The 22,910-nt window shown below is 35.9% G+C and overlaps 1 protein-coding gene across 6 annotated transcripts in view; it reads left to right on the forward strand.

Moving 5' to 3' along the window:
• LOC131067375 (serine/threonine-protein kinase PBL34) overlaps positions 1-22,910 on the forward strand; it is a 29,437-nt gene that overhangs the window by 1,009 nt on the left and 5,518 nt on the right. For 4 of the 6 annotated variants that reach the window (XM_058002351.2, XM_058002352.2, XM_058002348.2 and 1 more), the window contains exons 2-3: positions 17,751-18,085; positions 18,221-18,356. In XM_058002351.2, the coding sequence (XP_057858334.1) occupies positions 17,751-18,085; positions 18,221-18,356 (471 nt within the window). Of the gene's footprint in view, positions 1-33; positions 90-15,354; positions 15,736-17,750; positions 18,086-18,220; positions 18,357-22,910 lie in introns of those variants that run through there. The other 2 variants (XM_058002350.2, XM_058002353.2) reach the window with 2 other exon arrangements.

A 22,910-nucleotide genomic window follows, 5' to 3' on the forward strand; every position in this document is an offset into this window, starting at 1 on the left:
GTTTGTGTCAAGGAAGGAAGTCCATTTGGGTATTGAGTTCAACGCTTATAAGCAGCATCTTTCCTCTTTTTCACTGCGTAGCAGCACTGGTAATCTGTATCGTTTCTTTTTTATTTTGTTTTCACATGTGGGTATCGATTCAATGCTAATACAGCAGCATTTGCCTGCTTTGTTTTCTAGATTTATGACAGCTAATATAATGCCAACATCAATTTTGATCTTGAATGGGGTTACTGGAGCTTCACTCACCCAGAAAGCTTAAATTTCTTAACATCAGCATTCTGCTTTTCTTCAATTAAGCAGCTAAATTGGGTTGCTCAATCCCAGGCATATTTCAATGCTCCTTTACTGCAGATATAATGCCAAGAAAATGACCATCCAGTGGACTAAAATGCAATAAATAAGCTCCAAATGCATGGATTTGGCCATATGCAGCTCCATGCATGTGAGTACGACCATATACAGCTCTGTTAATACTGAGTTTCAGATATGTGGAGCTTATATAGCCATTACCAGGAATATCTTTTGTGGTATGGGATTCTAGATAGTCATGACCCATGCCAACGCTAGTTTATAACTGGGAGAAACAACATACACACGCAAATACCCTTGCTTGCTTGAGTGATTGCATATTTATTTGCATACCTGTTGGGACATCATGTATACAGTCGAGGTCATTTATGTCAGTGGTAACTTGATTATAAAGTATATAAGTAGACTTTGAAGGTTTGTGCTGCTGTGCATATCTGAGGCTTAGCTTTACCCTGGTTCCCCCGCTATCAGGTTTTGCTATAAATCCAAATAATTGGGCTTTGCATTTGGCCCGACAAAAACTAGTCAATGAGTTAGAGGTCCAAAGCCAGTCTCACATGTTGACAGGATTGCGTTTGTGTGGAAGGGTCGGGCCTCAGTGACCAAAAAGCTTGCAAATCATTGGTCAAATTTTAGTTGTTATGGAAAGAACCAATATGGTTTTCCCTTTAAGATGGCATAAAGTAGGGTATTTAATGAGGGAGCTGTCTATTCTCCATACAAAACAACATCTGATCAAAAATACAAAATTTGCAAATCGCAATGGATTTTAATTCGATTTTTACTGGTTCGATCCTCTTAATCGGCCTTCTCAATGCTGTAAAAATGCAAAAAATCCGCTGAAAAACAATTGTGTCATGCAAATTTGTGTTTTGGATCAGGTGCCATTTTGTATGAAGAATAGCCACTGCCTTTAACGATAGGCTGAATAGAAGTGCAAGATTATACCCAGAACTTTGTGGTGCCATTGGCAGACTTTACTGGGATCTGAAGAGTCAGGGCATTGGTTGTTATTGAAGTTAGATCTGATTTGCAAATACTATAATTTTGCTTAATTATTTTTCTTATGTTAAGACAAATCAATATGTGAGATACTTACGTCTGATTGACCTGACAGGCTTTGAGATCACAGCTATTTACAAAGGCTAACAATCTAGAATTTGGATTTATGATCCTGCTCTTAAAAGGAACCACAACAAACCAAAATTTGTGGAAGTTAGCAGTCATAATTTGAGCTTACAGTTATTTAAAATGTCTAGGACATTACGAATTTGGCGTTATAACCCTGCTCATTTAAGGAGCTGTAACAAACCATATTTTGTGAGTTAGCTGCAGTAGCTAGTTACCGATAATTGCTTCCTTGGAGGAAGTAAGACAATTGTCAACCTAAGCACTCAGAGAGCTATAACCATGCTCATTTAAGGAGCTGTAACAAACCATATTTTGTGAGTTAGCTGCAGTAGCTAGTTACCCATAATTGCTTCCTTGGAGGAAGTAAGACAATTGTCAACCTAAGTACTCAGAGAGCATAGTTTTGGAATTTTGATGCAGATTTTTTCTCTTATCTGCAAGGAAAATTCATAAACTGATGTAGACCATCTATGTGGCTGCAAATTATATACTAACCAATAATGGAACGAAACAGAACAGCCAAACTGCAACACAGCATCTGATTTAAGTTCTACAAGTACTCATGCTATATGAACTATTAACTCATAATGGATGCATAACAAAATAAAGTATACAGCCATTTCACAGGTGGAAAAATCACTCTTTTATTCCTTCTCTTCAGCACCACAGCAAGTTCCTCTTTTGTCCACAGCTAAGAGCGCAGACCCAAAAAACTCCTAAAAGACCAAAAACCTTGAGACTACAAAAGGGAAAGCCCGAAATATAAAATCACAACCTCCGCCAGCAAAGGCCAAAGGCAGTTACAAACCAAAATTCAAAACAATTGAAAGAAAAGAAATTGACTGAAGAGTGGGGGACTCGTTACAAAAGGGTGGTTACATCCTCCTCCCCTCCTTTTAGAGATTATGAATCTCCAGGTTCAGAGGAATCTGATTTTTTAATCTTTTAAAAAAATTTCATCACTACTAGTAGGGAGGTGTATTCCTTGGCACAATCTGACCCACCACTAAATCTTCCAATCTATGCTCTTCCTGGTTCTAGAGACTATTGCTGATTCCACCATCTGGTTGAGTAGGCATAGCCAGGTGAATCTCAAAATTATTGCTGCTGCTGTCACCAACAGACCTGAAACGCATCCCCATTTTCCAATCTTGCTTCATATCACTGCCCTTAAACTGAGTTAGGCTGTTATCTTCGACCAAACTCTTGAAAATAGTCTTGGAGTATTTTCTATGATTTTGCTCATACTTCCATAATCCCTCTCTTTCCAGTGAGAATTAATAGTAGGATCTTCCTTTGTTTCCTTTGAATGAAGATCACAGCCAACCAAAACTTCAACACCTATCTCCTGAGATGCCCCTTCAACCATGCCACTTCAGTCTTGTGTTTTAGATTCAATTCTTTTTCATCAATTCTCTGTTTATCACACTTTCATGTCATTTGCACCTTTGGTTCCCGCACATGCTTCTGTCTTACTTCTTGGCTTATCTAGAATGTGGTTTTCCTTTCCAGGCTCAAGTCTGGCTTCTGTTATAAAAGACAAAGCTGCCATTTCAAATTCTCCTTTCTGTTTCCATGGTTTTAAGAGATGTCTCCATCCTTCATGTTGAGCCTAATAAGTGCTCTCCTAGCTATGATGGATTATTTTCAGTTTCTGATCATATTGCCAAGGTCTTCCCAATAGAAAATAACACACATCTATTGGCACCACATCACATAGCACTTCATCCATGTAAAGATCAATTTTGAAAGCAACAAGACAAGTTTTATCCACAAGTGCACTATGACCCTTCTTCAACCAAACAATTGTGTAAAGGTCAGATTTTGGGATACAAGCAAGCTGCAATTTGCTAACCATTTCTGTACTAAGTTACTAACTAGATTATTGGTAACTTGGTAGATACACACCTATGATCATTTGGCACACTTTGTCCTTACGCTTGCATGCATTTTGTTCGGAAGACACTTTCTCTCCTCCAATCAGCTTTTGGGGCCTCTTTCTTCCTAGATGTCAAGGTTCTTCTTGATATCAATTTCTCTTCCATTCTTGCTTCAACTTCCTTTGTTAGAGGTTCTTTTTCTTCCTAGGTTACCATTACCCTTTTGTGGTTTTGAGGGCAGCCTATGGGATTGTGGGCTTCATTCCAATAAAAAGGGCTTCCAATCTCTAGAAGATTGCCACCCTTGCCCCCTACCTCCAAAGCCTCCCCCTCTTTTGAAATTTGGCCTTCACATTCTTACCTTCTTCTGTCTCTTCACTGATGGCAAGTTCTGAGGAAACCTCTTTCCCTTTGTTTCGACTGCTATCACCCATTTTATTCACCAATATTGCTTTTCTGGTTCAGTTTCTCCTTTGCTCTTAAGGCATATTCACATGCCTCATCCACAGTAGATATCTTCACCAAGGCAAACTCATCTTGAGCTTCAAACTTGAATTCATTCACATACTGGGCTGCTGTGTGCTCTTCATTCTATGTATATCTGTCTGAATTTGAGGCTTCATAAATTGCATAGTTAAGCCTGCATCGACTTATTCCTTTGTGTTAAATTCTAAAATTCTTTAAATAAGTTTTGCTGATAATCATAAGGCATGAATTGAACTCTTAGATGTTTTGGCATCCTAGGCCATGGTCTGATTTTTTCCTTTGCCTATCTTGTGTTCAAACTTTGCAGGTTCTCTCACCATAGAGTAGCATGCAACTTTAATTTGGGTGATGCAATTTTCACTCTTTTTGGATCATCTTCATCAATGTTTTCCATCTCGATATACTTCTCCAATTCTTGACCTAGTCTAGGAATAGATTTGGATTGATTTCACTGTTAAAGACTAATGTATTGACTTAGACCTTGTAGCTTTGTCTAGTCACAACTTCAATGAGCCTCTTCATAGGTTTCGCCACCCTAGCAGCATTTCCATCATTCTCTTGTTCCCATTCAGACTCATCTAGATGTAATTTGGCCTCACTGGCTTCTATGACCCAGGCCATTGACCAGCATTTCTTTGAGGGCCTACATTCCTACTGCCCCTTCTTCCCTAGTTCATGTCGACTCTACTCTGGACCATTGCAGACTACTTTGATAACAAAAACTGATGTAAATTATTCCTGATCTGCATGGAAAACTCATAAACTGGTGCGGACCACCTTTGTGGCTGCAAATTACATACTTTTCTCTAACCAGTAATGGAACAAAACAGAACAACCACAACACAACATAGCATCTGATTTAAGCTTTAAGTATTCATGCCATATGAGTCTATTGACTCACAATGGATGTAGAATGAAATACGGTATACAGCCAGTTAGCAGCTGGAAAAATCATCCTTTCATTCCTTTCCCTGAGCACCACATCAAATTCCTCTATTTTCCATGACTAACAGCCTGGACCAGAAAGAAAAATCCTAATGAAGACTAAAAGCTGAGAGACCACAGAAGATAAAGCCCCAAAAAATAATACCAGAACAACCAGCATTAATAGCAGTAACAAACCAAAATCCAAAATCCAAAACAATCAAAAGAAAAGAAACTGACAAAAGAGTGGGGGACTCATTACAAAAGGGAAGTTACATCACATCTTGTAAATACAAATTATTCTATTACTGATTTTAGATCCATTTGGTCATTGTCATGATTGACGCATCAGGCAAAAACCTTTGTGTATTATGAGCTTTTCTTTGTACTTATATAAACTTTCAATGGTGGCAGCCATATCCAAATCTTTGAAAAGGTTAGTAATTAATATTACTAAGTATCCTGCACCAGTGCTATAGAAAAGAATGAAGTTGCTCTATGAGAGCACATATGATGAAAAGTGTTGTAGAAGATTTGTTCAAACACTTGGGGTCCATAAACGAACAAAAAGAAGGCCAGCATGTATTATGTTTATATATATTGCCCGATGACAATCCATCTCACTTGCCTTAATATTTTGTTTTTTCTCAAAATCTCATGTCAGATGTTCCCATTATGCTTCGGTCCATTCAAATTCATCTCATCTATCTTTTCTGTTTCAGATTCACAATGACATCCTTTCTCAATTTAAAATCTTTCAAGTTTCTTATGCTTAATAAAAATTAACAGATTACTTCACTGTCCAAATGTAGATTGTACTAGACTTAATGTTGTTAATGTTGCAGGAGGGAAACAACTACTTTAATTGCTTAAGCAAGATTGAAGCAGCTGTGAAAACAGCAAAGTGCAACAACCCCAACAAATTTGATACAAAGATTTTAATTTAAAAACCTCGGTGTGGGTTAAACCAATCAGATTGGAATATACTCAGCTTTCTCCTTTTGGTCAAAACAGTTATAAAGATCTCAAATAAAGCACGGTAAAGAAATCTTATTGTAATGCTTGTTCAAAGTACTCTCTACATCACAATTTTAAATCCAACAACCTACTGAACTTCCTATTTTCATTTCACTCTCATTCACTCTTAGAAATAGTAATGTTGGGGGAATCCTTTCGTACCCTAAAGGAACCCCAACTATTATGGAACATGAAAGACATCGTCCTCTACCATTACTCTACCTCTTTGTTTGAGACAGGCAAAACCACCACATTTGTCAATTTGAAGTTCCCATGACACTAATGAAACTGTCACAATACTTATAGAACTGCCATGATATGTGAACCCACCATGACACATTTGAAACCACCCAAAAATCTATTTTATCGGGTACAACATATATATATATATGGGCTGGGTATCCATGCCAATTCAGTACAGATATTGTTTTGGTCTTTTCTCACTTCCAGGTACACCCAGGTATTGCCTGCGTGCCCAAACAATACCTTGGGCATACCAGGGGTGAAACTAGGCAGAAGGGGCATTCCTGCTGCTGGGGATGCCAAAAATGTTGTTTTTTTCAACAAAAGAAAAACATTTTTTTTTCCTTTTAAAACTCCCCCCAGTGCATCCATTCACCCTAAAGTGAGGGTATTTGGTGTTCGCAACTTATTTGACAAACACAAAACACCAAGAAGAGCATTTTTTCCCTCCAAGCTGCCATCATTGGGTTTTGAAGGTTGCTTCATTTTTTTTCGAAAGTGAGGGTTACGAGGGAGTAAGACCTACACCAGGAGGTTAGGAATCACTACACAAGCAATATTTAGCCACCAAAGATAAGTAAATTTTTCATTTTTTTAATTTTTCAATAAATTTTCAAGATTTTTCAATTTTTTTTTTTATGAGTTTTGAATATTTTTTGCATAATAAGGGGTTATACGACTTGCCTAATCAGTCACCGAGTGGGAGATTGTTGGTATGTGGTGATTGATCATGCTATTGGGCTTAAATTTTGGTGCCTTTGATAGTTGCACTGTTCCCAAATCAATTAACGAGGGGGTGTATGGGGGGGTAGAGTCCCTCTTGTAGGGCCTGGGAGTAGAGCCCATGATAGGGGCTATGGGACAATGCCCCCAATCGGGAGGCTTAGGGGCTACACTCTGAAGCAAAAATTGCCTATTATTTAATAAAGGAGTGTTGTTATTTTCCTATGTTCCACGGGGACGCGTCCCCTGCCCTTTTTACCTTGTACCCATACCGGGGACGAAACGAGGACGGGAATTTGCCATTTCCTAAGCATCCCCTTTTTGGCAAAAACACAGGGGACGTTTCAGGGACGACTGTTGGGCAGTAGGGGATGGCAAGGGACGACCAGCTGTCCTCAGGATGGCCCAAAATTTTTGTAAGTCCAAAATAAATAAATAAACACATTTTTAATTTACAATAGAGGTTCGGCTGGCCCCACCAAGACCCCAAATAAACTTTAAAATATAACAAACCCTAATCTTATGCATAAAACAAACAAAAGGAAGAAAGAGACACTCATTTTGACATTTGCAAAATCGGAAAAGAGCAGCAAGAAGAGAAGAAGCAGCTGGTTAAGGAGTGAATAGAAGGTGAAAGAGGAATTGGTCCAGTTCCTCTATTGGAAAGAGGAATTGGTCCACATATAGCTTCATCCAACCAATCAAGAGGAACCACCTTACCTCTAGATGATCAGAGAAGTTAGTGGCTGTTCATAGTGCATTGTGGCTACAAGATCGCCCGACTCCTGAGTATCATCAGATTCTAGCCTTACGTTGGGATGTCAATCCTGAAGATGCTATGCAAGTTGAGGAGGACGAGACACCTCCAGAATTGCTTGGGGTTCCATTAGTTAAGGAGGCAGCCCCTCATATTGATAGTGACTTAGACAGAGACTCTAGCTCTGATCTTGATTTAGACTCTGTCTTAGACCTACCATGTGCTGATTATGGACAGCCATATATTTTCTTAGTTTATTTTGAGTCTTGACATTATGATAGATAGTTGATTATGGACTTCTATGTTATAACTTTTCTATTTACAGTTTATGTCATCTCATAGTTATGGATGTTTATGACATATGTTTGTTGGCAATGATTGATAAAAGCATTTGAATTTTGGTAAAATGTTTGTCAATTCTCTTGTGAAATCTCAATTCAAGTCTAATGCAATGTTTTAATGTCTATGATGAATGCTTTACCATTGTTATGATATGCATATTTGAAATTTCTCTATATTTGTAAAGCCCCCCCTATTTTTTAATAGCCGTTCCTTGCTGTCCCCCTCGAAAATGACCCAAAAGTACCCCTGTACCGGAAACACGTCCCGACATCCCCCGTCGTCCCCATCCCCGAAACTCCGCGGAACATAGTTATTTTCGTATGTAAATTGACCTTTGTAAATTGCCAAAAAGGGCTTGATAAATAAGCAGTTGTGAAATGTAAAAAGCCATGAGATTGTATTTTGTTTCTTTACTAGATAATAGAAGAAAGTGGACAATTGTTTCTTTGTGTGTTATTGTGAATTGTTATTTTTTGGCCTTTTTTATTCTACATTATATTTAATATTGTTTATTGCTTCGGTTTGACTAAACCCTAACATCTAGTTTAGTTACGTGAAATGCAAAGAGTTCTTTTAAATTTGATGCAGGTTCGCCTCTTTGGCCACTTACAACAATGATTCAATAATTTACTGGTAGTGGGGTTTTCTTTGGCATCGCATCCAATGTGGAAAAGAGTATAAGAGTTCATACTTTTGAGTGAGAGCTCACTTTTGTGCCATTCATTTAGAGGGAATGCCAAATAAAAAAGGGTTGTCAAAGGAACAAATATTGGCTTGTATTAAAGAACAAGAGGATGTCAACATGAGAAGTAATAGATCAAAGGCTCTTGCATGTCCTCTTGCCAAGACAAGCTCACAAAAACCTCCTAGTGGCTTCTCACAATCAGCTGGCCCACATCCTTTCATGCCAATGCCACCATTTTTTGAAGAAGAGAATGTTTTGGTTTCGTGAAAAAGAGGGCAAAGCCTTTAAAAATGAAATGAGGGAGGTTGTAGACTAGAGCATTGATTGTGGCATTTATGACAATGGGCTTCCTTTCAACATTGTTAGTTCACCTTATTGTTGGGATATTGTGAACATCCTTTGCAATACATTTCCTAGTTATGTTAGTTCTAGGTACGAAAAGGTGCGAACCACCTTATTGGGGAATGAGAAACTTCCAGTAGAGACATCATTGAGAGTAATTGAGGATACATGGCTTGAAATAGGTGTGCCCATCATTTTTGATGGATGGAGAGATTGTAAAGATAGACCATTGATCAACATTATAGTAGTTTCCCTTAAAGGGGTGATGTTTTTGAAGGCAGTGGATTGCGAGGGGCAAGTAAAAGATGCAAGTTTCATTACCAATATCCTTGTAGAATCCATTGAAATGGTGGGGTTTGGAATTGTTGTCCAAGTCATAACGGACAATTTTAAAAATTGTAGGGTAGATGGGTCTATAGTGGAGGGTACATATAGTCACATTTTTTGGATACCATGTGTAGTCCACTCACTCAATTTGATATTGCAAAATGTTGGCACACAAATTGAGTGGATCAAACAAATCTACACGAAGGGAAAGGAGATCCAGATGTTCATGACCAATCATCATATGTCACAAGGCATCTTTAGGACCTCCAAGTTGGACTTGTTGAAGGTAATATAAATTTTATTTTTTAAGTTTTTATTGTTGATACGTGACATGTATTTTTTTATACCATATTAGGTTGTCAAAATTCAATTTGCATCTCACACAAGCATCTTTAGACGACTTGTGAAGGTGTGAGAGGCCTTGAGTTCTATGGTCATCAATAGACCTTGGAGTATATGGAGGTAGTTAAGCACAAAAAGAGCCCAAAAAATAAAAGCATCAATCCTAGATGATGGGTAGTGGGCTCATGTGGAATATTTTTTGAATTTTGTTGAACCCATCATGAGCATGATAGGTATGCTAGTACTGATCACTCATGTTTGGGTGAAATTCATTATGGCATGGGCTCCATGGTTGAGGAAATAAGAGCAATAATAGAAGCCAAGGAGCATGACCCAATGGAATTTTTTCAAAATTGTGCAAAAGGTTATCGTTAATTATGAGATGATCACCCCCTTACATCTCTTAGCACTTGTGTTGTTGCCAAAGTATTATAACAAAGATGTACTTTCATTTCTGAGGAGGGTGCCACCATATAGGGGTGAGGAGGTTGTTGGCTATAAGGTTGTATTTAGAAAGATATTTTCAGATGAAGATATCCAAAGTATTGTTTTGAGCAAGTTTGGCCACTTCATAGCTTCAAAATATTAGGACATTTCCTCTCTTATAGGCAAATATAGGAAAAGTATTGATGAGTGGTGCTATCTACATGGTCAAGGCTCCATTTACTTGTATCCTCTTACAACTAAAATTATCTCCCAAGTATGTATTTTTTCATTTTTTTATTCTCATGTTTTTCATTTGATGCTATTATGCTATACATTATATTTTCTAATAATTTAATTTTTATAATTTATGTTTAAAGTTTTGAATTTATAAAATTAAATACTAAATATTGTAGGCAAACTCAATAGCTTGCAAGTTCTTTAGCTAAGCGAAATCGAAGTACATACTCCATCCACTTGGTCAAACACAATTGTTTGGGTGCAAAAAAAGAAGAAGATTTGGACTATATACACTCCAACCTTTGTCTATTATCACATAAGAAACCTGAATACAGTGAGGGTGTGACAAAGAATTGTGATCTAACCCCTAAGTGTGCTGATTCAGATGTTATAGTTGCACAACTTGCTAGCTTGCTGAAGTCTCGATAGATGAGGGAGTTGACACACCTAGTGGGACTGGCAATCCAGTTGATTGTGGTTCAAGTGAAATTGAACCAAATGTTGACCTTGATGCTTTTTGATGAATAAGAATATGAAGACTATTAAATTTTGATTGTAATTTGAATTTTCATTGTGCAATGAAATTTTGAGACTTGAGTACTTTAATTTTTGCAAATTATGAATATGAGGTACTTAAATATTCTATATAATTATGGCAATTATGAGTATATATATATATATACTACCGCACTGGGTTTCGATACCTGCACTTGAACTAGCAACTTAGCCCAAAATATAACACAATTGCCATCTTGTTGTATTTGAGTGGACTTTTTCACAATGCAAATCATTTTCTATTTCATCTTTATTTCTAATGGAATTCTAGTCGTTCGATAGAGTGATTTTTTTCCTAGATCCTTGTGGACCATGAATCACCTTTTTAGGAGTCTTTTAACCCTACAAAAATGTCAGTCTAATAAAATATGTGGGAAGATTTCTTCCACTTCCTCCTTGAGATACAGTCTTGCTTGTCTTGGTGTCTTTCCTCTATAGTCCTCTATGTTTCATTTGGGCTTTCAATGTGCCATTATGGGTCTTTTATGGGGATGCTATTTTTAATTTTTTTTATTTTTGCCCATGTTTTTAAGCACTCATGTTTATCTTTTGCATGACTCATGCAATGTGTAACTTTTGATGTGCGTATAAATATGCATGCTTGCTTAAGGGTGAAGAAAGAGATTGAATGGTCGAGTTTTATGTAATGATAAAGAATTTTACCATATTGTGTTTTTTTACCCAAAAGGGTTTTGGCGAAGTGAAAATACTACATATTGTTTTTTATTTCTATTTATTTTGTAATTGCTCTAGATTCTGTACCACTACTTCTAATGAACAGGTTAGTAGAATTTAGGCTTCTTTTTCTCTACACGTGGTATTAAAGCTTGGTTTGAGCTTTGTTTGAAGGTAAGGTTTCATTTGCATTTGACAAAATTTGTCCTTAGTGGGAGCTGTGAAGCTGAGGATTTGTGTGTGAATCAGAATGATGGGAGGCATAAGGATAGAGAAAAATTTAATGGAAATAATTTTGAGTTATGGAAGTTGAAGATGAAAGCTTTGCTTGCTAACAAAGATCAGTAGATTGTTTTATCATCCACAAAACCATCTGGTATGAAGGATGAAGATTGGCTAATTATTGATAGGAAGGCAAGGAGTTCAATCAAATTGTGTTTATTAGATTCAGTCTTGTTGAATATATCAACAAAAGTCATAACAAAGGAGTTATTGGATAAACTGGGTGCTTCATAGCAAGGAAAATCTCTAGCAAATAAGCTTTTCTTTGAAAGAAGTCGTATTCATTGAGAATGAATGGTGGTGACTTCAGAGCTGAACATTTGAATGCCTTCAATACTGTTGTAAGCCAGTTATTTTTGTTGATATTAATATGACTAATTAAGAGAAGTATATTAGTTTTCTTTGTTCTTTACATGACTCCTGGGATAATTTAGTGATGGCAATCACTAATACTATTTCCAAATCAAAAAGGGAGGATGTAGTAGCAGCCCTCTTACTAGAAGAAATGAAAAGAATTTTCGTAAATGATTATCAATTAAAGGATGCCTTGATTGTAAGAATTTATTCTTGTGAACGAAATAAAAAGGAATTGAAGAAACAAAAATCTAGGGGACAAGAGATCAAATCTAGAGGTAAATATAATGCTTCAGATAAAAGTCAGAGAAAGTGTTGGAATTGTGGTAGACCAGGGCACTATAAGAGGGATTGCAAATTTAAGAAGGTTAGGAAGGGCCAGTCATTTGGAGGTGCTTCTTCTGTAGAATATAATACCTTAGTTGAAGATTTAGGGGACATGTTTTTGGTTGCTACAAGGTTAGATGAATGCCATGATGAATAGTTATTAGACTGAGGTACCTCTTTTCATATGACTTCTCGTAAGGAGTGGTTCAGTGATCATGAAAAATTCAAATGAGGTTAAGTATTTCTAGGAGATGATTCAACATATAAGATTATAGGTCAAGGAAGAATTAAGATAAAGTTGAAAGATAAAAGAATTATAACGCTTCCCAGTGTTCTACACACTCCAGGTTTGGAAAGAAATCTAATTTCAGTAAGTAAAATGAATGATGTAGGTGGTATTTTATAAGGATAGAAGCAAAATGATTTATGGTGTACGGTATTGGCAAAAGGAGTTCATTTAGGAATGTTGTTTAAACTTGAGGCAAGCACTATTAATGTTAGATGTAATGCCTCTCACGTTCCTTAAGTAATATTGTAGAGAAGGCTTCTACACTTCCTACATAAAAGATAATGTTGTGGCGTTAGTGGATTAGGCCTGTTGGAGAGAAAGGTTTTTGAGATTTAAAAACCAAATGTATGGTTGAAGGAATTTCTAATTGCCCATTCAACTTTGATTTTTGTGGACATTGTGTATTTGGGAAGCAAACTTGTGTGAAATTTTCTAGTAGCGCTATAAGATCATAAGGAATTTTACATTTAGCACACAAGTATGTTTTTGGACCAACAAAAGTTCTATCACTTAGAAAATCTATGACCTATGTTACTTTTATTCATAACTTCTCAAGAAAGACTTGGGTGAATTTTCTATTTTTGTGTAGACTGCAGGAATTGGGTATAGCACCCCTATAAACTGCAGTGTGCTGGGTAAACTTTTTAATGTGACCAAATGACGCTGGTGCAACACATCCTCCAGTACCATGTGGGCAGGGAGGGAGACTAGACCTCGTGACCTCATGCTGAATTCACCACTAGGAGCTCTCGCCAATCGAGCTAGGCCCCCAGCCCCGGGTGAATTTTCTATGAGATAATATGAAGTTCTCAATTAATGTAAAGAGTTTAAGGCTCTAGTAGAAATCAGACAAAAAAGGAAATTAAGGAATTGACAAGTGATGATGGCAGAGAATATTGCTTGGATTTATTCAAGTAGTTCTGCAAGCAGTGTGGAATAGAAAGGTAAAAGACCACACCCTATACACCATAGCAAAATCAAGCTGCTAAAAGGATGAATAGAACTTTAATGGATAAGACTTGAAGCATGCTTAGTTATGCAAATTTGGTTAGCAGATTTTGGGTTGAAGCAGTAACAACTGCTTGTTATCTTATCAATAGGTCATCTACCTCAGCATTGTTGAATAAAACTCCACAGGAAGCATGGACTGATAAGAAACCCTCTCATGAACATTTAATTTTGGTTCTGATGATTCTATGTATATTCCCAAATAAAAAAGGACTAAGTTGGATTATAAATCAATAGTGTATGCTTATGAGATATGATACTGATATTAAAAGATATAAGCTATAACCCAAACATAGAAAATAGAATATAGTTGTAATGTAATTTTCAGAGAAGGAAAGAGGGCTCCAAAATAACAAAAACAAATAGAGAAAGAACTTGAAAGGGTTCACGTGGAAACAGAAGAGGGTAGAATCTCTATGTTCAAATTAGAACAACTACAAAAGATGAATCAGAGAATGAGTTGGTGGAAGAGAATGTAGAACTAGGAAATGTAGGATAAGAGGATGCAGAACCAGATATTCCAACTCTGAGGAGATTGGATTAGTTAAAAGAAGCACCAGAAAGGTATAGAGATCGTAATTTTTATTATGTATCTCTTTTTATTAGGTACTTAGATCAAATGAAAAACAGTCTTGGAAGGTTGCAATGGAGGAACAAATAGAGTCCTTAGACAAAAATCAGACTTGGGACTTGGTTAATCCATAGATTTAAACAAGTTGGTTGTAAATGATTGTTTAAGAAGTATAATGTAATAGAAAAATGGAGAAGTGTAAAGATTGTTTAGTAGCGAAGGGGTTCTCTCAAGTAGAGGGAATTGACTTTGGGATTTTTGTTTTCTCTCGTTGCCAAACTAACTTCTACTAGATTTTTGTTAGCTATTGTTGTTGCATTTAATTTTCAAATTTGAATAAATGGATGCCAAGACACCATTTCTACATGGTGAGCTTGAGGAAGAAATTTACTTGGAAAAGACAAAATGTTACAAGGTGAAAAGTAAGGAGGATTTAGTGTGTAAATTGAAATTGTCTCTTTATGGTTTGAAAGAAATTACCAAGGATGTGGAATAAAAAATCTAACAAGTATGTTATGGGACATGGGCTAGATCACAGCAAAGCTGACCCATGTGTGTATTTTAAACAGAAAGGTGTGAATTTTGTTATCCAAATGTTGTATGTAGATGACATGTTATTAATTGGTAACAACATGACAATGATTAGTTTAGTTATCTTCACAATTTAACATGAAAGATCTTGGTGCTACAAACTTTATTTTCAGCATGAAAATTAAAAGAGATCATGTAATTAGAAAATGGTGGTTACATGATACATCAAAAGAAATATGTCAAGATGATTTTGCAGAGATTTAGGAATATAGGATAGTAAACCAATGAGTATTTCATTTCTTGTTAATAAAATATTGTTTACTGAACAATTTCCTAAAACGAACAAGGAAATTGAGGAAATGTGTCAACTTCCTTATGCTAATGTTGTTGGCATCCTCATGCATGTAGTGATCTGTATTATGCTTAACATTGCAAATGGAGTGGGTATTATGTTTAGATATATGTCCTAACCAGGTAAAGTACACTGGAACTTTGTAAAAAGGATTTTTAAATATCTGTATGGCACCTCAGGTTATGCAATTTGTTATCAAGGAAGAGCTAATGAAAATAAAACTTTGAATTTGCAAGGATTTTTGGAATCTGACTGGGATGGAGATTTTGACTATGGAAGGCCTACCAGTAGATATGTATTCAGTCTTTCTAGAGGAGCAGTAAGTTGGATGAGCAAAAGACAGGTAGTGGTTGCATCAGCTATAGTAGAGGCTAAGTACATTGCAGCTATTCATGCATGTAAGGAAGCAATGTGGCTAAAAAAGGTTGTGTTGGACTAGAAGATGGTAAGGATTGACAGTGATAGTTAGAGTGCAATATATTTGGCCACGAATTTGTGAGAGAAATGGTTGAAGGCAAGTGAGTACTATTGGAAAAAGTTGATATAGAGAAGAATGTTGCTGATTTATTGACAGAAGTTGAGTACTAAGAAATTTGCTTGGTGCAGAAAATCAATGGGTATGGTTGCTCTCATCAACTGACAGTTTAGAATTGTGACCCCTTAGGTAGTACTATTCAATGAAGATTTTTAGCCCCAGGCGACTGCTGTCCTAATTTTCTTTCATTAAAACACTTGAAACAAAAATGATTTAACAGAAAAAAAATATTTTTTTGAACATTACATCAATCACACAATAGCTGAAACTTCAAATTACGAAAGTGAACAAATACACAAAAAATTGCACTTTCAAATCAGCTTCTCATTCCTTAGAAAAATTTACAAGGAAACCTCTACAGACTGTTCACCACAACTGCTTGGAATTTCACTGTATATCACTGCATATCTTTATACTACATTGCACCTATCTTTATAATTGTTTAGCCAATACCTAATCTTTAAAAAGCTCCTTATCTCTTACAAGAGATGAGTTGGAAGATAAGTCTAAGTCATTAATGTATATCTACATTTTATTTGACTAAATTAGATAAATAAAAGATACAGTGAAATGCAAAATAGAATAACTTGAACCATTTGATCCGCTTCCAACATGTTCACACAATTTAATCTACATTTTATTTGACTAAATTAGCTACATAAAAGACTTTCCCTTTCTTACTAAAAGTGAAATGCAAAATAGAATAATTCAATTACTTGAACCACTTCCAACATGCTCACACTGAATTTGTGCAGAAGTTCCTAACTAAGCTAAATGGTAAAAACTTAACATTCAACAAGTGGGTGAATGTTGAATAAGTCTTGTGTACTTTGCATGTCTTATAGTCAAGGGGCAATCTCATCTCAAATTCTTTTTGGAGGGTGCTAGTTTGATATTTTTTCTATTTTTGCCCATACTTATCTTTTGCATGATTATTACAATTTGTGAAATTGCTTTCAATGTGCCTATAATACCTACACATTCTTAAGGGTGAAAATAAGAGATTCGTTATTGTATTGGAGAATGGTTGAGTTTTATGCAATAGTGAAGAATTTCCCTATGCTGAATGTTTGCGTAGAAGAGTATTTCAGGTGAAACACTATGTATTATTGTCTTTGCTTTCTACTTATTCTCTTGTTGTTTCAGATTGTATATGCACTAATATTGTGTAGAGTTACCAGGTTTCTTTTTCTTTACAATTTAAAAATCATAATAATAATATAAATAATTATTTTAAAACATAAATCACCTAGAGATGGTAGATAGAGACTTGAAGGGAAATACCATAATTTTAAGCATGGTATGGTGGTCCATGGTGATCACTATATTTTCTATCAACTGTTAAAGCTTCAGTGCATGTAGTTGTACATAACTTAAGCCATATTATTGTTTATTTGTGTACTATTACCTCTTTAGGATTTGATTAAAAAAAATTCTGCTACAAAAAACTTGTAAATTTTAATGCAGAAAATAGAAATTACAAGTCTATTAGTGTATTTTTTAAGGTTTTTTAGCTTTTGTCCATGCCAACACTTTAAGAAAATCAAGTATAATCTATATTCTATATGACATGTCTGAGAAATCTCTATAGGAAGTTTCCCAATTATCAAGGGATGCTTGTAGGAGAGGTATAGAGGGTGAAATAAATTTCATACAAAGTCTCTTAATGTTAACTTTCTACTTTAAATGCTTCTTATTGCAGTATGCTATTCTTTGCTGATTGGGTTGAGCTTGGAACTAAGTCCATTCTATCATCTTTTTATGCTATGCATCATATATGTGATTTGATAAGTATTGAATGACATACTTGCAACCATACTATAGAAACATGAGTCATGGAGATTTGTTATGGGTTTTCTTTTTCATGCATAATTATTTTTCTCTATACCATATATTTGAAAGCAATATAACTGGATATCTCAAATGAAGGCCGCAATACAAGTCACTGACTGTACCCAGGCATGTGGATTTGAAGCCACATTACAGTTTGGCTTGTATAATTTTTTGTCTATATTGTTTGCAAAATGAACTGATTGGCAAGCCCATTCTGATGGAAGGCTGTATTAATCAACTAATTGTTCTTTGGGTATGGTGCAGTGGAAAGTAGATCTCTGGATAATATCTGCAAAGAGGCACCCATCCCTCAGGCAGGTTCTTCAACAAGCAGTACTGACAATGAAAGTAATCCGTCAACCCCAAAAGGAGGTGAATTGAAATTAGCATCACAGTTGCTTAAATTCTCCTTCAATGAACTCAAATCTGCAACTAGAAACTTCCGACCAGAAAGCATTCTAGGAGAAGGTGGCTTTGGCTGTGTTTTTAAAGGGTGGATAGAAGAAAATGGGACTGGCCCTGTAAAGCCAGGTACTGGTCTTACTGTTGCTGTGAAGACATTAAACCATGATGGGCTGCAGGGGCACAAAGAATGGGTGGTAAGTATTGACAGAATGATCAATGAGTAAAATTTGTAATTAGTATAGTATGGTCTGCAACATGAATTGTTGCACTATTCTGACATTAACTGAAGCACTATGAGTGAAATCATCTTATTTTTTATGGCTTTACAGGCAGAAGTCACCTTCCTTGGTCAGCTTCATCATCCTAATCTAGTTAAACTAATTGGTTACTGCATTGAAGATGATCAGAGGCTTCTTGTTTATGAATTCATGCCACGAGGCAGCTTGGAAAACCATCTATTTAGAAGTGAGTAATGTGAATTCAATTTCTTTGCTTTGTAGAAGTACAGAAAGCTGCACGTACAGTTTGAATGTGACTTCTTCTTATTGATGTCCTCAAGCTAGTCATAAACAATTTTATTGTTCCTTCGTTGCTGCAAGACTTAATTTAAATCTCTAATCCATCTTTACTGATCTCATTGTATGGTTTACTGTACACTATAATTATTCTTGTCATTGCATGATTCCAGATGCGCATAAAAAACTTACCATCCATCCATCAATTTGCCTTATAATAATCAGCTTTCTGCACTTTAAAATAAATGGTCCTAAACGTAATGACCCCATTTTTACCTTCAATTTTTGTCCCTCCTTAATGATGCCAACCTATTTTGCTTTGTATTTTTAAGTATTGCAGCAACACTAAGATTAAGTTTTACAACACAAAAGTTACTTAGCTACTTAAGTGCTTCTTGCTATTGTTTGTTTGTTAGTAACAAATACATCATAACATTATCTTTACAAGTTGAATAGGTCTGTAATTAAAGTATTCATACCTTAATAGCTACTAAGTATCCTTCTTCCGATCAAGATCTCCTTGGTGTTGCTGTCCTCATCAACAGGCACACCACATATATGTTGATAAAGCAACAACTAGCTGTGTGGCTGTTAATTGAGAATTGGTAGTGACAATCCAATCATGTGGTTCTTTCGAGGAAGAGGTATTTCCTTAGCTCGCTATTGGAATCTAAATCATAACAAAACTTAGATCAGATTGATCCTGTAACCTCTTTTTTCAAGTCAAATAATCATGTTGTTCCTATATATTAGGAAGGTAAGATAATTGCACTTCAAGGGCTGTGTATATTTCAACACATGTTCGTCCTTAACCCTTAATTTTTGTTGCCATAATCAATTCCAATAATTTTTCTCTTATGATTGCAATCATAATAAAATCTAGACATTAGTCAACAGTAAATTACCAGTAGCATTGATAAGGTCATTGAGGAATCTTTCATCATTTAACATTCAATATTCCTTAGTACAATTGTAAAGACAATCTCATAGAATCCAACATGTTATTCACATCTGACTAGTATATTGTTTCTGCTAGGGAACGGAATATTGTCCTACTTCCCTTTTTCACAGTACATACAATTTCATTAGTCATGTGATTCAAATACATTACATAGAGCCATTGATTCCATTACATCTTGCTCATTGATAACTGATGGTCAAATAGATTTCTGAAATAAATTTATCCATATGACAACATAAGGATTGAGCTCCAAGGAGAAGACAGCAACATGCAAATGCCTATTGGGCAAAGTCATCTCCTTGACACTTAAATATCCCTGCTTCTCTTGGAATCAGGTTCATGTAGTTCTTTTAGGAGCTCTAAGATTTAGGCAACATCAGAACAACACTTGCTTAAATGTAATCTACATACCTCATGTCATTCAATGCTGAGAGCCAAGTCACTGTAGGTTCCTTGAGAGACAAAAGAAGATTGTCATCACCCAATTACCTCAGTCAGTAGGAAATTGATACTAAACATCAATGAATCTCTAAGTGACCCTTGTTGCCAACAACCAAAGTATTGAACAATGTCATGATTTCCCTATTTTGCCAACAACCAAGTATTTCATATAGAGTGCCACACTTCCTTACTGTACCAATACAGGAGTTTGCTGCTTACCACTTGCACTGCCTACAATGACAAAGTGTCATCTCTCTAGATGATGCATAGGAAGAATTAATTCTATTTTTAATATTTCACAAGCACATATATGCTGAACTTCACCTTTATCTCTGTCACAGACAACTCTCCCAGAACCAGCAGATTTCACATGACAACTGTCAAAGACCTCCATCCCGACTAACATGAGATTGAATTCCCAACTTTCACAAAAAGTTTAAAGAACAGGATCCCTTCACACCCAAGTCTTAGTCACAATACAGGGATCTAACATTCCACAAACAAGAACATGATAAGGTTCCAACACAAACAAATAATGCCACTGCAGCTCACCTGCACTGGTATTCCAAATTCTTGCACAAGGAATTGTATGCTATTCCAACAAGATCTATGTTAGCCAGTAGTGACAGTAGATCATAGACACAGATCTATTTATGATTTAACTCAGATTTCTATAAGATCTAACTCTATTCCAACTTGGCAATATACTCAAGTAAATTGCAAGTGACAGCTGTAACAATTACCTCACTCAAAAGCTTAATGGAAATATTTTAATAGATATAAACTGAATTCCAATTTAAAGAACAGGATCCCTTCACACCCAAGTAATAGTCACAATACAGAGATCTAACATTCCACAAACAAGAACATGATAAGGTTCCAACACAAACAAACAATGCCACTGCTGCTCACCTGCACTGGTATTCTAAATTCTTGCACAAGGAATTGTATGCTATTCCAACAAGATCTATCGCAGTTAGCCAGTAGTGACAGTAGATCATAGATACAGATCTAATTATGATTTAATCCAGATTTCTATAAGGTCTAACTCTATTCCAACTTGGCAATATGCTCAAGTAAATTGCAAGTGACAGTCGTAACAATTACCTCACTCAAGAGCTTAACGGAAATATATAATAAATATAAACTAGATTCCACTTTCATTTCCACAAGACATATCAGTCACAGAGAAATCAACAATCCAATTGAACTCACATTGAAGTATCAATATACAAACTCTTCAAAGGTGTTGAAGAAGGTTCTTTGTCAACTAGGGTTTTAAACAACTCACTTACAAATCCTTATGTCTACGGAAGCCTATTTCAAAACATACAACACAATGGAGAAAATGTTTACTAAAAACATGTTTAGAATGTCCTAGGTACACAGAGACCATGACTTAGACAACCTTTTCATTCATAATCATTCAAGACCAAGATCAGCTGTCATAGTTCTAGTTATTTACACCCTTTGCATAGAAAAAATAGCGTTTCAACCAAGACTTAGCAAGGTAACAATTTGAGTTCCATTCATACTTTGTCAACATAGAGAAGGGTATATGAACAGAAAGGCAATCTATCAAGTACATCTATAATCAGTGAACAATCCTCCGTAGACAATCTTGAAGTCCATATATCACAGTCAACACAAGATATAACCATCATTGTCAACACATAACTTAATACTGTCAGCATAAAGTGAAATACAGAGTACCCTAGAAGATCAGGGTTCTGAGCAACTTAAAGCCTTCTCAGGAAGAATCAGGTTAATTTAACTCACAAGCAATAAGACAAGGATAGTTGGTGTTAGCATTACCATGAGGTAGGGTTTAAACAAAACTATAAACAACAAGAACATTCTACAACTAGGGTTTCTCACCATCCCAAAGTTTATTTGCCACAGTTAACATATTTCATTATCAACATTCTTCAATTACAGTTAAGCTTCTTTGGAAAGCTCCAAGGTGTTTCCTAGAACTCAAGCAGAGTCTTGAATTACCCAAGTTTTTCAAAGTATAGATTAACAGTTCTAAGATTGCAAAGCTTTCCAGGCAATATAGTCACAATGGCTAGGGCTGTCACCAGCCCAAAAGGCAACATTCAACTAGATGCGATCTAGGGTTTTAAGATAACCTTGGCTGTCAAACCTATCCAGTACATCTATAAACAAAAAGGCAATCTATTAAGCACATCTATATTCAGTGAACAATCCTCCGTAGGCAATATTGAAGTCCATATATCACTGTCAACACAAGATATAACCCATCACTGTCAACATATAACTTAATAGTTACTATCAACACAAAGTGAAATACAGAGTACCCTAGAAGATCAGGGTTCCGAACAACTTAAAGCCTTCTCAGGAACAATCAGTTTAATTTAACTCACAAGCAATAACACAAGGATAGCTGCTGTTAGCATTACCTTGAGGTAGGGTTTAAACAAAACTATTAACAACAAGAACATTCTACAACTAGGGTTTTCTCACCATACCAAAGTCTATTTGCCATAGTTAACATACTTTATTATCAACATTCTTCAATTACTGTTAAGCTTCTTTGGAAAGCTCCAAGGAACAAGCACAATGTGTTTCATAGAACCCAGCAGAGTCTTGAATTACCCAAGTTTTTCACGGGTTAGAGTAAGAGTTCTAAGATTGGAAAGCTTTCCAGGCAATATAGTCACAATGGCTATGGCTGTCACCAGCCCAAAAGGCAACATTCAACTAGATGCGATCTTAAGTTTGGCTGTCAAACTTGCTCACTTAGAGTTCAGCTGTGACAAGAAAACATGAATTAATTGCAACTCTACTCAAATAAAGCTCAAAGCAATGCCTTCAAGATTTAGATTCAAGCATTCAAATTCTTCTTTCTAAACCTTCTTGGGTTAAGGCACAACCTCTATCAATTGCATGCAGAGAAAGAGAACACACGGAAGGTTATGATCTCCTACTACACAGTGAGAAGATCAAAAACTGTCAACCAATACGAGCTTCCTTGAATCTTTCAAGCCAGAAAGCTTCAAACACAGATATAAAATCTCACCATACTCTTGCTAAAGATGGAATTCCCATACACAATAACCATAACAAACCATTAAAACA

The sequence above is a fragment of the Cryptomeria japonica genome, chromosome 6 (assembly GCF_030272615.1).
Source record: "Cryptomeria japonica chromosome 6, Sugi_1.0, whole genome shotgun sequence".
In the NCBI taxonomy this organism is placed as follows: Eukaryota; Viridiplantae; Streptophyta; class Pinopsida; order Cupressales; family Cupressaceae; genus Cryptomeria; species Cryptomeria japonica.